Raw genomic sequence first — 16,832 nt, 5'->3', positions numbered from 1 at the left:
CAGGAGAAGAATTATGTTCAACTTGATTAAAATAAAATGTTTATGAATATGGATAAGAGGATCCATACATAAGGGTTTTGATGAAAAGGAAAAGGATTGCTTACGAGTAAACGAAGGGTATAAGAAGGACAATTATAGGAATGAATATAAGTTTGTGACAGCAAAAGATAAATATGGAATAGAAGACCCATACATGGATCACTTTGATGTGCGTTATGCATATTGATAGTATATTGAAGAAAAAAACCGATCCAAAAATGAAGATATTGCAAATGAGAAATATATGTATTTTGAATTAGGCAGATTTCCGATTAAAAATTACGGTAGCGTTAAAACTTGTACAGCATATTAATCAATATACAATTATTTTTTTTATAAAGTAATTAAAAAAACTATAATTATATATATCTTTAAGATCTTTTATCTTTTAAGAATAATTTTATTTATCTTGAAAGTACTAGTACAACTGTGATGGAAATACGAAATTTAAATAGAATATGAATACATGTGTAATGACGAAACTAATGATGGTTATTTTGACTTTCAGGATGGAGCAGGGTGTTATGACCGCAAATGTTTACAGGACACAATCATCAAAATTAACCAGCAAAGAGGCTCTTCAGATTCTTCAGAATCATGATCAAAGTTTGATATTGCAAATTCTCCCATGGCGACCAAAGGCGGGCGAAATATATTCAATATCTAGTGGTGGTGATGACAGGAGGAAAAATGATTGGTCTCATGATGGTTATCAGTGGGTTAATAAAGGAGGAAATAGCTATCCTAGGAAGGAGAAAATATTGTGGAGGAAATATTACAGCATGAGTACCATGCCTACAGAAAAAATTGGCTCGTCTGAATTTCAGCGTACATCTTTCAAGCTTGTTGACAATCATTCAATAGTTCTTGTTCACTACACAGGGGATGGAAATGTATATGTGCCAAGACCTCATGGAAATAAGAAATCAGATCCAGGGGACGACTTTGTATCCACGTGTCCTTCTGTGTTGTCACAGATTAAAGAAAAAGTGGTACATGCATCTGATAAACCCCAGGAAGTTTATAGGAGTATGGTATCAGATGGTAACAAAGTGAGTGGAAAATATTAAGGTGTATTGAATCCCAAAAATGCAAAACAAATCAGGAATATGCAGACGAAAATGAACAAGTCAAGAAGGTTGTCGCACGACGACATTTACAACACACTTCAACTGGCATACCATCTGGATAATTTTGTGCACCAGTTTTCTATTTTCCCTGATTTGCAATGCTTTGTAGCAAACAATGAACTTCTACAAGAGTTGAACAAAATTCTTCAAGTGAAATCAGACGAAATTCCACTATTGTCGTACGACACAACGATTATTATTGGAGATTTCTATGTTTCAGTGTTAGTGTTTAAACACGTATTGTTCGATTGCAACCCTTCCATCCCAGTTGCCTTCTACATACACGATAGAAAGTCAGGGGAAATTCATTTAGACTTTTGGAGGAAAATCGCCACACTGGTACCGAACATCAACAGGGCATCGACTGTACTAGTGACTGATAGGGAAAAGGCAGTAGTAAATGCAATCAAGAAAGTAATTCCAAATGCAGCCTTGGTCCATTGCTGGAACCACATCCACAGTGATGCTAAACATTGGATTAAACAACACGGTGGTAAAAGCGACGATCAACTGGTATATATCAGCAACTTGAAGGAATTGCTACAGATGCAAAATGAGGATGACTATGCTGAGAAATTAGAGGAACTATCTCAGTCATGGAGCAAACCATTTCTTGAATATTACCAAAGCAAACTACATCAAGACATTATTAAGCATTCGGCAAAATGGGTTCTGGAAGAACACAAGGTTTATGACCCATATTCAGGTGTGACTTACAACATGTCAGAGAGAATGAATGCAGTCATAAAAAGGAGGATGCATTGGAAACAAGCTCCACCAGATGCTACTGTTTTGGCTTTCAATTATCTTCAGACGTGTTATGTGTACGAAACAATGAGAGGACTTAGGAGCTGCTGTTAATAAATGTGATCTAGCCTTCCTAAATGATGTGTGTGCCCCAGAGAAAATTGTTGACTTGGTGAAGGGGAAGATGGTTAAGAATGAACAGAATGGTGAAGATAAAGACCACGCGGAAGACCTGCCAATAAATGTCACAGTTATTGACGAGAAAAAACAGCAAAGTACAACACAGAAATCTTTGGCGATTGCTGCTGTGAAAGACAAAAGGGTATTTCATGTACCAGAGGCAGGATCGTTTGTTGTAAAAGGTTCAAATGGAGATAACTACAGTGTTTCGTTGTTCCCAGAAAAATGCCAATGTCCATCTGTAGGTAGTTGCTATCACATCATGGCAGTTAAGGTGAGTATTGGCGAGGAAAATATTGAAGAAAATCGCATTTACAATCTCACACAGCTGCGAAGGAATAACAGAAAACGGGTAAAAAAAAAAGCAGGTACCAAAAAGCCAAGACCATGCGACAAAGATGTAACAGTTATTGCAGCTCCAGATTCCTGCATGAAAAGAAACGGAAAATGGTCAGAGGATATTTTACCTTCGCATATGGACGCTTTCACGCCAGTTTGTGAAAAACCAGATGGACCAAATTCAGCTTCAACAACCAAAAGAAAACAAAATGACAGCCACTCCAAAGCCAGGAAACGCATTAAATTTGAGGATGAAAATGAAATTTATAAAGAGCCAAGTGATGCTGACATGATGAATCCAGGGGAAGAAAAATGGGTAGAAAATGGCAAACAAATTCTTACAACCAAACACAAAAATGACATTTTTAAGGACAACATGGTGTTTAGTGATGTAATAAATTTTGCACAAAGCATCCTGAAACAACAATTCCCGACGATTAATGGATTCCAACACACTGGATATGCTCCAGTTGTAAAGGACAATAATTGGGAATATAAATTGCAGATGTAACTGGAGATTGCCCCTGTAGCCCAAATTCACCACACTGGGTATCAACACTGGATTGCCAGTTTGAAAATGAAATCAAGTGAAAACGTTATGATTCTGGATAGTTCCAACAAAAAGAGAGGTTATTTGTCACAGTCAACACAATTACAACTGGGAAAGATGTATGGAAAAGGAGATAAAACTTTTAATGTTTCCATCTTGGATGTTCAACAACAAACAAATGGCGTTGACTGTGGCGTATTTGCAATTGCAAAGACTGATTTCTGTTTTTCAGAAGACATCAAGGACCAACCAAATCCATTTGACATAGAAAAAATGAGGAGTCATTTGATAAAATGTTTAGAAGATAAAAAGTTTGAAAAATACCCAAAGAAGCAAAAACAAAAGAAACGCTTGAGTTTAACCCGGAAAAGGGAATTTATTAAACAAATCAACATTGACTGTGCTGCAGGGTGTAGCCTTCCAAATGTATATGACAACATGATTGCTTGTGAAAATCCATCATGTGGACAGTGATACCATCTCCGCTGTGTTGGAATCCAAGATCCAAAAGAGAGTCTGGTCTTCATGTGTCCATAATGCGCTAACTAGGCCGAACAAATAAAGAATATGAAAAAAACGCATGTCTTTGTTTTTATTTGTTTTTAATGGGATTTTTTTTTTTGGTATTTTCTAGTGCTTATTCAGGGTAAAAATACATGAAAATCGAGTCTGGGCCCTGGTAGGGCGTTGCTGACAATGCAATAAGAACGGTTTTCTTGTGTCACAATTGCGTTCAAATTGTATAGGTTCTTAAAGCTGACATGAATTCATAAATACGCATTATTTCCGACTACTGCCATATTAGTTGTCGATTTCTATTGTTCTGTTCATCGCTACACACCCCCTATATAAGGCCGAGAATACTATTCATGCTTCACCGCATTCAGGAATTTCATACACCCGAACACGTTACCTTGGACGAAAAGACGCAAAGAGAAGCGTTTTGAAGAAAAATAATATGACAACCACTGCACTGGCAAGATATGTCCAATACGACGAAACAAGACAGGCTGAAATCCAGGCGCAGATACTTCAAATTTTCCTCAATAATTGTAGACCGTTTTCCTGTGTATGTTATAATAACATCGCACATGCGCAAACCACACACTTTGGCAGATCGAGCAATGTCAATCATGGATTTTATAAACGGGGGGATTTTTGTAGGAACAGATGGAAACGTTATTTTCGGGGATTTACTATCATTTAGCTACTGTGTTGGATGTTGTGTCGCCGGGGTTTTCAAGAAGATGCAGACGTTATGCACTCTGTATGAACGACACACGTGTTCGATGTGCATGCGAAGTAAGTCAGCACAGTCTGTGCAAAATAATGCGGATACCTTGGACATCCTTTCAAAGAATAAATATATTTTGTATTTCATTGATTGTTGTTTTCTTTATTCTATATTATTACATTTTACTACAGTGTGTAGTTCATGCCTTTAGAAGTCCGTGCAACGTGAAGCCTCGATCGGAAAGCAACCGACCGTAACTTTCTCAACCGGTATATATACCCCGGTGGCAGTAGAGGATCGATCGAAAATAATATGGCGACCAAATGCTTTTATGAATTCATGTCAGCTTTAAAACATTTCACCAATCTGGTAAAAGGATGGTCCTTGTAAGTCAAACAAAACAAAATTTAGAAAACAAAAACAATTTATTTACAAATATACACTTAATAGGAGCTTGTTGACTTCAGTTCTATTGGATGAACTAGATGGCATTCGACAAGACGTCTCACATAAGGTAAGTTCCGTAGGACTGGGAAAGTATAAGTTTTTGGTTCGGATATTAACTGTCCCACCATAAGTCCTTGCACGGATATAACATGGTCCACCACGTGCACGTGCCCACTCCGTGGTCACTGGGTTGTATCTCTCTCTCACAAATAATCCCACACAGGGATGCCGTTCCCAAGATCACACAGCATGGGAAACGCCCAAGATATCTCAGCAAGAGTACAGACACGTCCTCACAGCTTGTCGCCCAGAATACATCTAACCTCACTCTTCAAACCACTATGCAAGTTGATTTAAAAATAAATAATACCTGTTAAACAGGTTTTCTCCAGTAGTATTTCTACATCCAGTGACCACTCATGCAAGCAAAAATATATAAATAACTCAAAAGTATGGAAATACATTTCAAACAAAATTTAGATACCAGAACTCAACCAAAAGTATGGTTAAGTATGTTTGGAACATAATTGTGACATCTTGTAGCTTTGTAAATATTTTGTACAAATCTAATTACCAGAAATTTTATTTAAAAAAATAATAGATAGTGCTTATAGATAGTTAGTTTGATTTTCAGTAATCAGGTTAAATCATTAAGATACAAACCGAGTCTGGGCCCTGGTAGGGCGTTGTGTTTTACACAATAAGAACGGTTTTTCTCCGTGATTTGCTGTTTGCATCCTTTATATTTGTATTTTAAAGGGGGGAGAAGGCTCAAATGAGGATACATCCGCGTGGTTTGAGCTGGGCAATGTCACATGAGTAATAGCTAACATCGATCCTCTGGTCGCTTTTTCGGAAATAAATGGTTTGTCCCGGGTAAACGTGTCCGGTTTTGTTCCGTCCCGGGTTTATAATTATATTAGGCCATAACTCTTTTGACGGAATTGTTGTATTATCTAAGTGTTTAAACTAAGATAGCAATGATTAAACACAACAATTTTCCAAATAATCAATGTAATTCGCTTAATATCGCCAAAATGTGTAACCCGGGTTCGCTAAAAAAGCCGACAAAAGCAATACAATTGTTATTATGGACAAAGACCAGTATATTGCAGAGGCCATGCGCCAACTCAAATTAAAACATTACATGCAAGTTGATAAACCAGATCTACAGAACCTGCATCATATATCATACAAAAGAGAGCAACGCAAATGTACTCTAAGGGCTCAATAGATAAGGAAACGTATCGTCATTATCAAAACCGATTTGGTTGGACTTTTCCTATAGCGTCACGATCATTTCTGTCAGCTACGTCATGCATTAATTATACACGCCGCCGTTGTGAAAACTTTATAATTGGTTAACTCCTTTTCTTAGGCGGAGTTATCAGAACACGCTTATGCAATTGCCAGAGCTGAAGGATTTCTCAGAACAGTTCATATCCCCCAATATTATTCATTCGAAATCGACTATCCCCTATGTTTAAATTCTGTGCAAAACTCTCTCTCTCTCTCCTCTCTCTGTGTAAACGGGCGTTAAATCATAGCCACAAGCTACGGTCCACAGAACGGCGTTATATATAAATATAATATTTAAAAGTTGCATGTGGTAAGCGTTCATTTCATGTAAATACCGTAAATGTATAATGCACATGTATTACCTACTACCTTGCCAGTCGAAGTGATAGATATGAATTCCTTTATTTCTACACCTTTCGATCGCCAATCAACAGTCAATAAAAGAATTGAACGATGGTGTGAAAGAACGAGACGGAAGTGGCGAGTGCAAGGGGGTTTGTACATGTGTGTCTTCATTAGGCAAGTGTCTTATTTGTTTCTCTTCTGTTGCCCTATCACTTTCGGTGTAAATATATATAAACTAAATATCCACAAACCAATTACTGCAGTTTTCTTTATTTTACCTGTCTCTGAACCCCCGATCACCAGCTCAATACATGTACGCTGGTTTGTTTACATGCATAAAAAATACAGTTCTTGATCCGCTTTCCGAGTACGGTTAAAGGTTGTTTAATAGGAGAAAGTTTGGGGGCAAGTAAAATACAATTATTAACAGTAGTAAACTAAATGAAGAATTATTTAAATGGATTATTTGTACAAAATGTGGTATGGTAGGATGTAAATCTTTTTCAAAAATAGCGTTATTTTTATACGCGGCAAATTGCCGTAAAGTTTTTTTTGTACATGTAAGTATTGTATGCACTGTAGCTTTATATTTTCCAACCCAAAATTTATACATAGAGCTACAGCTATATATGTTATGTACCGTATGTATTGTTTTATCACAAGTGTACACTTTCGAAAAATAGCCCAATTTCGACAGTCACGAGTACCCATGAGAATTTTTCATTCTCTGATATGTTGTTGTTCTGTCCGTGCATAATTTAGTCTTAGTTAACCAGCAGCCAATCAGCGGTTAGCTAAATCCACCAATAAAAAAATTGTGGTTAAGCTTAAGGTGCGGGTATTGTTTATGTATGACGTAGCTGAAAAAGTTGAACGCGACGCGATCGGAAAAGTCCAACCAAATCGGTTTTAGTAATATCTCTGCGATAACAAACCATCGCTAAATTGCGGTCATCTATACTTGCTCCCTAAAATGCACAAAATCAAAGATGAAGTCCGATATGCCATTCAAAACGGCCTATGCAGCATCAGACAATTACCACCTGTCCGCCCGATTATTTCACAGTGTGATACGCCAACACGGAAAATCGGCGCATATTGCGATTACTTTCTCATTCCCATAGTACAAAATCAATCAACTTATATTAAGAACACCGCCGATTTTATCAATAAAATTGAGACTCTCGAACTTCCAGCAGAAGTGTTACTAATTACATATGATGTAACTAGTATGTATACCAACATGGAAGTCGGCGAATTACTCAGCGCCGTCAATGAAACAAAAACGCAAACAAACCACAAAACGACATTCCTTATCCAGGTTGATTGATGTCGTCTTTTTTCAAAACTTGAAAAATGAGAATCTGTAATAAATATTGAAAATCTCATTCTGTGATAATAAAAAAATCAGCGAAAACAAAAAAAGATGTAATTAAGTATCCCTGCAACTTTCGTACAGAACAAATAAGTATTTTGTAAGAAATCAACAAAAACCCGGTTTTCAGTTTCGAAAATCCCGGCCCGGTCCGGGTTTCGCTACCCATTTTAGTCACGTATTGACGTCAAACCGAAAGTAGAAATAACATGTAAACAACTTGTGGCAAATGTATAAATATACAACCTACCGAATAGTTCCTGCTAATTTATATAAAAAAAATAATTAAACGTTTGAATAGCTTAATAGGACATTCAATTCGTACATAACTTGAGCACATGACAAATCACGAGCCGAGTTTTGCATATTATTTTCGAAAACAGTACATCACATGACAGGAGAACACGTGATCGCGAAAATCAAAACAGCAGATTGTTCAGGATGAAGGCGTTGTGTGTCTTACTCGCTTTTGTGGGGCTCTCGGTGGCGATCCCCAGTGATTTTGTGTTTCCACCCCTGGAGAATGGCGGAAAGAACTGGGCGTTGTTGGTGGCAGGCTCCAATGGCTGGGGAAATTACAGGCACCAGGTAAATTTAATGTGGGAATTAAAACATGTGGGAAAGTAGAATGGGTGGTCAGAATATTATTACGTATAACGTAATAGCATAAGTCTTACCCCCAGGAACCTACTAGTTTATTAGTATATGCTAGGTTATCATAGGAACATATATACGTGTGTAATGTTATAGGCCTTATAATTAGTGACAATTTCACAATATATGTGATGAAGAATACATGTAGTTATACATTATACATGTGTGGAGAATGCCATTCAGTACAAATGTCATGCTTTTTTTTTTCTTCTTAAGAATATATAAAGTTATTGATAAGACTACACACAAGTTTAATTATGTGTATAAGGTTGTCATTATTGATGACTAAACTAAATTCAAAACAGAGAGAGAGAGAGAGAGAGAGAGAGAGCATTTTCTGTAGTTGAACTTGATATATTGAAATTAGATGCCCTGTTTACTTAAAAATAGTTTTAAATTTCCACCTCTTACCATGCTTACAGGACAGCCAGCTAAAATTATAGCTTAATAATTAAGCCTATTAATTGATATGATGATACATGTACTGGTATACATGTATATTAGGTGAAATTTAGATAGATACATTGTAATTTATGTCCATCAGCTTTATCATATGTACTAAATTCTGTCCATGTTTATCATTACAGTTTTTCCACAAATCTATTATCACAGCTAGCTAGTCTAATAGTGTCTTATGATTAATAGAGATAAAACCTAAGATATACTCTCTGCCTGGTACCGGCAGTGTTAGTTATGATAATAAATCTTATCAGTTCATGATGCCCCATACCCTAAACATTGCTAATGAGGGGGAAATGTATGATATCTTTAAAAGATTAAATTATCATAATCAAACACACATTTATTCAAGGGCATATTTATATTGATTCTTAAGTTTATACACACATATAGTGAATTTTTAGTCTGGTTCACGTGTCAGCTGATTTATTGAATATTATATGGTCATGGTTCTTATATATAGATATACAGTAAAACACGCTTATAACGAAGTCTCAGGGACGAGCAATTTAACTTCGTTATAAGCGTAATTCGTTATATCCGTCAAGTTTACAACATGAATTAGAGACTTGGGGAATGAAATTCACTTCGCTGTAAGCGTCAATTCATTATAAGCGTGTTCGCTATAACCGTGTTTTACTGTATGTGTATAATATTTTTGGTTTCATATATGATAATTCATAGATATTAAAAATGATGAAGAAAAATTTGTACCTGAGTGAACAAGCAGAAATTGAAATTGAAATCTTCCTGTAATTTGAAAAATTGAAAATGAAAACATAAATTTTAAATTAGGAGTTCAGAAGGTGTACGTTTTTTGCTGTGGAGTAAGATGTAAATTAAAAGTACTTGCAAAAATTCATACTGGTAACCATGGTGAAGTAGTTAATTTTTATTTATTTCTGTAATTACCTGGTATATATGCATGAATCCATTGTATTATTTGTAGGACCAGCCATGGAATTCCATATTTGCATGTCCATCTCTGTGAACTGTTTTGTTGTCGTAAAATATTAGATTTGTAATAATTGAAATTCAAATACATGGGTATTTGAAAAAAAAGCAAACAACCAAATAAATTGGCTAACAATTAGCAGAATTAATCTACATCCCATTCAATACAATGACAGAAGGAATACTCAATATAATTATTATTTTTCCTTGTTTTAGGCTGATGTTTGCCATGCCTATCAAATTCTGAAGAGTCATGGAATTCCAGATGAACAAATCATTGTTATGATGGTGGATGACATTGCTAACAACAAAATGTAAGTTACAAGCATATATAAAAGGAAAAAAATTAAAATTTGTGGAAAACCCCTATACAGGTATCCAAGCAAAAACCCTTGCTTAGTTAGTTGGGGCTTCTCTTACTAGAGTTAAATTTGAGTAGCAAAGTGTGTTCCTGGTCAGCTGAACCATGCATGAAAACAGGAAGTTTGATTTTAATATTAATCTAGAAACTTTTGTGGAATGCGAAACTTGATCAATAAAATCATTGAATCAGATTCTTTTGTGTAATGAAACATGGCATATAGCTGAACTATGTTTGAAAAAAAAATTTCAAGGAAAATGTTGAAAGGTTTATTAATAAATATATAATTTGCGAATTGCTATATATAGATCCCTGTCCTGTATTTAACTTTAGGATGTGGTCCAAAAAAGGGTGCATGCTATTTAGATTGATGATTAAAAAAAAGTCATTAACAATTTGATCGATTTTTGCATTTTTTAGGAATCCCACCCCAGGGAAAATCATCAACAGACCAGAGGGTGATGATGTGTATCATGGAGTCGTGAAAGACTACACTGGACTAGAGGTAGCAAGCACTTTACAAGCGTTAGTTTTCAATTCCTGGACATGCTTAGGTTGATTTTGTAGTAATAACATTTTATTGAAAGTGTGTATATAGCTCATGTTTCAGCAACTAAGATAACATTTCCATGAGAGTGGAAGGGTTGAATTCCCAATTTGAGAGTAAAGTTATAATGAAAAAGGCCTTGGACCTACCAAACCAACATCCCCACCCACAGCATTGAAGATTATCCCTGGGACCTCTTCCTCCCTACACTTGCTCAGAGTTTATTTGTAACACTGGCTACTTGTTATAATATCTGCTACCATGTTAGATCTTAACATCTTAATTAGTTTGCAACCCCCCCCCCCCCCCCCCCCCAAAAAAAAAAGTCTGAATCAGTGGGTCAAAAACAAGAAGGGGAAGAAAAGGGGCTTTTCAAATTATACCACTATACCACATACAGCCTCAATTTTGATATAGAAAATATTTTCAATAATTTTGTCTGTTTAAAATAATTCTCTGCAGGAAGTGGCTCCTGAGGTGTTCTTGAAAGTTCTACAAGGGAAGAAGGAGGAGCTTGCTGGTATTGGCTCCGGAAAAGTGATTGACAGGTATACAATATTAATTGTCATTGTACTGATAGTGGTAGGTTTCAATATTAATATTTTATTAATTACAAATGTAGCATTTGTACATACAAAACTAACTTGTAACTGCCAACAAAAAAAATATATTTTATCAATATGCCAATAGGAGTTCATATTCAGTTTAAAGGTATTTAATACTTCATCGAATATACATGTAATTTTAATCTGTTAAAAGCATTTTGTTATCAATTTTGCTTACTGGTTTTCTTCAGTGGCCCCAATGACAATGTCTTTGTGAATTTTGTTGATCACGGTGGTCCAGGCATTGTGGCTTTCGGGAGGAAGTTTGTAAGTATGACATTATTAGGAAAAAATCAGACTGATATAAACTGTTCATCTTATTTCTTTTTTAATTAGTTTTAAAATACTTGAAATTGTACATGTGAAACATTTTTTAACTGAATGAAATATATATGTATGTTTGTTTCAAAATTATATTCTGGTAAATATCTCTACCACATATCTCTAATATTAAATTGTATGGAATTGTGTCAGTTTGATAAATGAATGTATATTTAGTATATATTTGACTTATGTACATTTTGAGCTAGATTACGCTTCTTTATTACAAAGCCTTTCATATGTAATGAAAATCTATCTTAAGCTTCATGCCCTGGATCTGATAAAAACTTTGGATGACATGCATAAAGAGAAGAAATTTGCCAAGGTATGATGAATGACCATATTGAAATTGTTCCTGGTATGTAAGTAACCATGCTAATTAATGTTCTGAATGGAAGTTACATCAGCTTAAATTATTTATATATGTCATGCCACAATAAAACGTTTCCTGTTTTGTCTATACAGCTGCTGTTTTACATGGAAGCCTGTGAATCCGGATCAATGTTTGAATATCTGCTTGCCAAAAATAGAAACAGTAAGCAATTTGAGCCGACTCACGGATATAACAATTACAATAGTTTCAGTTTATGACTGAATGCTTTTACTTTCAAATTATCTGTACATGTTTCTCTCTCTCTCTCTCTCTCTCTCTCTCTCTCTCTCTCTCTCTGACATCTATATTCTATATGAACATGTACTCCCATTGAATGCTCGCCTCCTTTGGCTCTTCATATCTCTCGTACTTTTTTAAAAAAATTCATTGTTCGTGATGATCCTTCAACAGTTCTGGCAGTGACTGCTTCCAATGCTACCACCTCCTCCTATGCCTGCTACTTTGACAAGAAGAGGAAGACTTACCTGGGAGATGTCTTCAGTGTGAAGTGGATGGAAGACTCGGATAAGGTTGATCAATTATTCCAAAAATAATCATACTTTTTTACTAATTAAAGCACAGAATACGTTGCAATAATGTTTCATTAGTTTTGTTATTGTACTTATATATTGATAACTTATATTATTCATGAAAATGATAGATATTTTTGTTACAATTTTAATTTATACATTCAAGAAGTCAAATAGTTAAGGATGAATTGATTCTTTAACTATACATCACAGTATAAGTGTCTACCTATATGCTTTAATTAATTAGGGGTGCATAGCTGCTTGAGTTTCATATAAAAACTGACTGTTCGGTTTTACTGAAGTGAATAAAATTATTTGGATTTGGAATTTGAAATGCAGTTAAAATGAATCTGAGTGTTCAGAGGAGTAGCTTGCTGGTTTTTTCTACACAACAGTACTGTATTTGTGAAATTGTGAGTAATCTTTACAATACTTCATTCTACTTTCAATAACAGGAGAACCTTAACTCAGAAACCATCGAAAAACAATTCAAGATAGTCAAGAGAGAAACCAATACAAGTACAGTCTGCCAGTTTGGGGATTTGGTAAATATTGTTTATTTTCTGTTATTAGATTAATATTCATAGTAGCTTGTTGTAGCCCTATATATGTCTAGGAACCCAATACACCTTCAGTGATTTATTTTGAGATAACAAATATAGAGTAAATATATGTATCAGGTCCCAGTCAGGTGAAGGTTTCTTGCCAATGTTTTTATATTGCCATTAATTGATAACAAAAGTATCAAATGACTGTATGGTTTACATGACTGTGTAATGTATTACTAGGCAATTATGGGGGACATTGATATTATGAATGACAATGATTTAAGGAAAAAAAAATTTTTTGATTATCTCATAAAAAGTACAATCATGTTAAAGTTATATGATATTGAAATATTAAAGCTAGAATATAACAGGATTTAATAAAAAGTTGTTAAAGCTGCTTGGTCCGATTTTATATCAAATTTTATGCACGCTTTTAAACGATGGTTATGCTAAGTATATGTATAATAATAGACATTGCAGTAGTTTTCCCAGTCAATTAAGCCATATTTCAATGAAGAAAAATATGTACAAAATTTGCTAACAAAACAAACGACATAAAAGGGTACCGCGTTATTTCGCCTCATGTTAAATTTCACCCCTGACGCCGAGACGGGTATGGTTGTATTACGACTTTGTTATTGCTTTGAATAAAGGTCGAAATGATCAGACAAATTACAAATAAACATGCGTACGTTTTGTTCGCTAATATTTCTGAAGTTTGCTTTCTTTACAATCGATGCATAGCATGCGGGTTGAATGACCCCAATTATTTGGGGGACGAAACCGAACAGTTTCTTTTTCTAAACATTCCCGTGATGCATTTTGGCTTGTTTTTTAGTTTGCCCAAAGAGAAATTATTTTTATTTACTTTGAATATTTTTAACTTTGAAAGGAGACTAATTCTGCTGATGTTGATAGGAGAAAGTCCATAACTTTGAATTCTAAGATAAATGGTTTGTATGGGAAAAAAATGATACTGTAATAATAAATAAATCGGACCAAGCAGCTTTAAGTTTTATTTAGAACAATTTTACATCCATTTAGTAATATGTTTTGCTCTTTCAGAAAATTGACTCAATGACTGTTAGCGAGTTCCAGGGATCGAGCCAGTCCAATCAAATAGTGTACCCCATTCCCGACCCAAATGTATGTCCAAATTCTTTTTTTTAAATTTTCATAAACTAAAAAGGAATGGTGAATCCTTTGTTTTAAACATACTAGTCTTATATGAGTTTTGATGATTTTACTCAGGTTGGTGCAGTGCCATCCGAGGATGTGGATCTACACATCAACATGAATTTATTCAAGCTGGCTTCAACAGCAGAAGACAGAAAATACTACTCTGAAAAAATAGCACAGGAGTCTATGGTGAGTGTGGATATATACATGTATTATATATATGGTCATTTATTCAGTGGGTTCATGGTTTGACTGCTTGTTTATAACCCTCCATCACCAGATGAGCGCGCAGCAGAATAGGAATGTAAAACTATTGGGATTATTTGAACAGCCGCCATTGGCCTGGGTAGCTTTATGGAAGGCTCTACCTCTGAGCTACCTGGGTCAATGCCGACTGTCCAAGGGCTCCATGATGAAAATTGCAGGGGTCTTGGGTTCGATTCCTTGTCCAGCTATATAATATCATTTCTCCTGTCACACTACAAATAGTAAAGGGGGGGGGTGAAAAAGGCAAAATATAGTTCACCTATACATTATTTCTCTTCAAATGTTTTTTATAAACTAGTTTAACAGTATATTAAAATTGTACTCGTTAGGTTACACATGTATACATGACTACAGCAGTATAATTATACACGTGGTAGAACAGTACAATACATCCACAAATTATGCTCATGTTTAGAAGTGATATTCTGTATTCATGTTCCTGTGAAGATAACAGTCATTAGCAATTAAAATAATATGTAAAACAAATATCAATATCATTATGCTCAATTGATAATTAAATTGTTAAAATTGCTGTCATAGATCAAGTTGCCATACTTACACATACATTCTGAACAGGTACATATTGGCTAATTGACATGTCAAGTTAAATGTAGAAAAAAATAATCATATAACAGGTTTTTGAAGGAATTCTTATTTAGCAAACTTCCATTTTATTACAGAGACGAGGAAAAGTAGCTCCACTTATACAGAAAATTGTTTCCATAGCAACCAATAGCAACAACAGACAGGTGGAGAGGATTATGAAGGCCCGGATGGGACTGTTCCGACACGAGTGCTACAAGGCGGCGGTGGAACACCTGGCCGATACCTGCCCTCAGCTGGAACTCCGACAGGTAAGTCTATCTTAATGTACAATTCAAGATTAATCTGATAGATCAGCTTACTACATTTTATCTGGACTTGTTTATGTTAATTTTGACAGAGATCAGAAATCTTAGACATTAGATTTATTTTCCTCCAAATCAAAAATATTTTTGACTTTTTCGCATTTGTTGAGATATGATAAAGTTAAATTTTATTTCACTCACTACTCAATTTTGTTGTTGAAAATTTTACCGTACACATGTACATGACTGTATGCTTAGAAAAGAATACCTAAAATCACAATTTAAAATGAAATTTACATAATTTTTTTTTTCTGCTATGAATGATTTCATTGTCCATTTGGTATTTACTCTGGGTTTCTTTTCCAGCAATTTGGATATGCTTTCAAACATCTGTATGCCTTTGTGAACCTATGTGAGGAGAGTGTGCCAACAGAGACCATTCTAGAAGCCATCACCAAAGGCTGCAGTCAATAAATGCATTTAAAGGAAATGGGTCCTACAAGACACTCTAATACTAACATTCCAGAAAATAACTGTTTGCATATAATGTACATCATAATCAAAATTTATGAAAAGCTGATTATCCCTGTGGCCAAAGTTCCTGTGATATTACATGTAAATGTATCTATACTATTTGAAAATGTAATACACATTTTGTTAGACTCTGCTGATTTTTTGATACAAATTCATATCACTTTTGCTAGTTTCAGTAGGTATTGTCTTTTGATACATATTGTTATATTCTATATACTGTAGTATATTGTATTGTACCCACCTTGCCCAGTGATTATAGACTATGGTTGTTTCAGTGCATTGTTAATGCAGACAAATGTGCTTCATTCAAGGTATACAGGTATACTGGCTGGTTGTACATGTACCTTATTTGTTTTCTTGTTTGTTTAATATTGAAAGACACACACTTCCTACAATTTGGTCAATAAATTCATTTCCATTCAGTATTTCAGTATTTTGTTTTCTTTATGTTCATGGTTTATAAATATCATAGTAAAAGGAGGGTAGCCATATGACTAGAAACTGCTTTACACAAAGGAACGTATTTGAAATTAAGCACTTAATTCTGACTGCATTACTAAAACATTAATACCTTTGTAAAAATATTAGATGAATTCATAGATATTGAATATAATATATTGATCCTCTATTGGCAAAATTTAACCCCCCCCCCCCCAAAAAAAAAGATGGTTAATTCTAAAAATAAATATTCAATATTATTGAATATTTATTTAGAATTAACCATCATTTTGGGTTTTGTTTTGTTTTTTGTTTTTTTTTTTTGGGGGGGGGGGGGGGGTTGTTTGAATTTTGCCAATAGAGGATCGATCGCGCATTGAGACTAAAAATAAATTGTGACTTTGATGTAAGTTCAGCTGGAAAATCTTTTTTTAATAAGATCCAAACTTAAGCTATCACTGTCAAATAAATTATTTCCCCAAATATTCGCAAAAGGTGATTCAAATGAATATTTTGGGTCAAAGGTCTT

General features: G+C 34.7%; 1 protein-coding gene and 1 long non-coding RNA gene across 2 annotated transcripts; one reads left to right on the top strand and one right to left on the bottom strand.

The window, feature by feature from the left end:
• Positions 1-3,336: 3,336 nt before the first annotated feature.
• On the bottom strand, positions 3,337-5,472 carry LOC117688901 (uncharacterized). Its single transcript, XR_010714686.1, has 2 exons — positions 5,330-5,472; positions 3,337-3,530 (listed from the first exon to the last, which is right to left on the bottom strand). It is a non-coding gene; the product is annotated as an uncharacterized lncRNA (long non-coding RNA).
• A 2,587-nt stretch (positions 5,473-8,059) lies between these two features.
• LOC105319353 (legumain) lies at positions 8,060-16,293 on the top strand. Its single transcript, XM_011416858.4, has 13 exons — positions 8,060-8,273; positions 9,969-10,066; positions 10,534-10,618; positions 11,123-11,208; positions 11,457-11,532; positions 11,849-11,911; positions 12,052-12,121; positions 12,371-12,489; positions 12,945-13,034; positions 14,103-14,183; positions 14,289-14,405; positions 15,164-15,337; positions 15,698-16,293. Exons 1-13 carry the CDS (start codon positions 8,127-8,129, stop codon positions 15,803-15,805), a joined length of 1,314 nt encoding a protein of 437 aa, XP_011415160.3. The 5' UTR covers positions 8,060-8,126; the 3' UTR covers positions 15,806-16,293.
• Positions 16,294-16,832: the final 539 nt, after the last annotated feature.

Source organism: Magallana gigas, chromosome 6 (assembly GCF_963853765.1).
Source record: "Magallana gigas chromosome 6, xbMagGiga1.1, whole genome shotgun sequence".
In the NCBI taxonomy this organism is placed as follows: domain Eukaryota; kingdom Metazoa; phylum Mollusca; class Bivalvia; order Ostreida; family Ostreidae; genus Magallana; species Magallana gigas.
The sequence above is the reverse complement of the archived record's forward strand: the minus strand, read 5'-3'. Positions and strand labels throughout refer to the sequence as shown.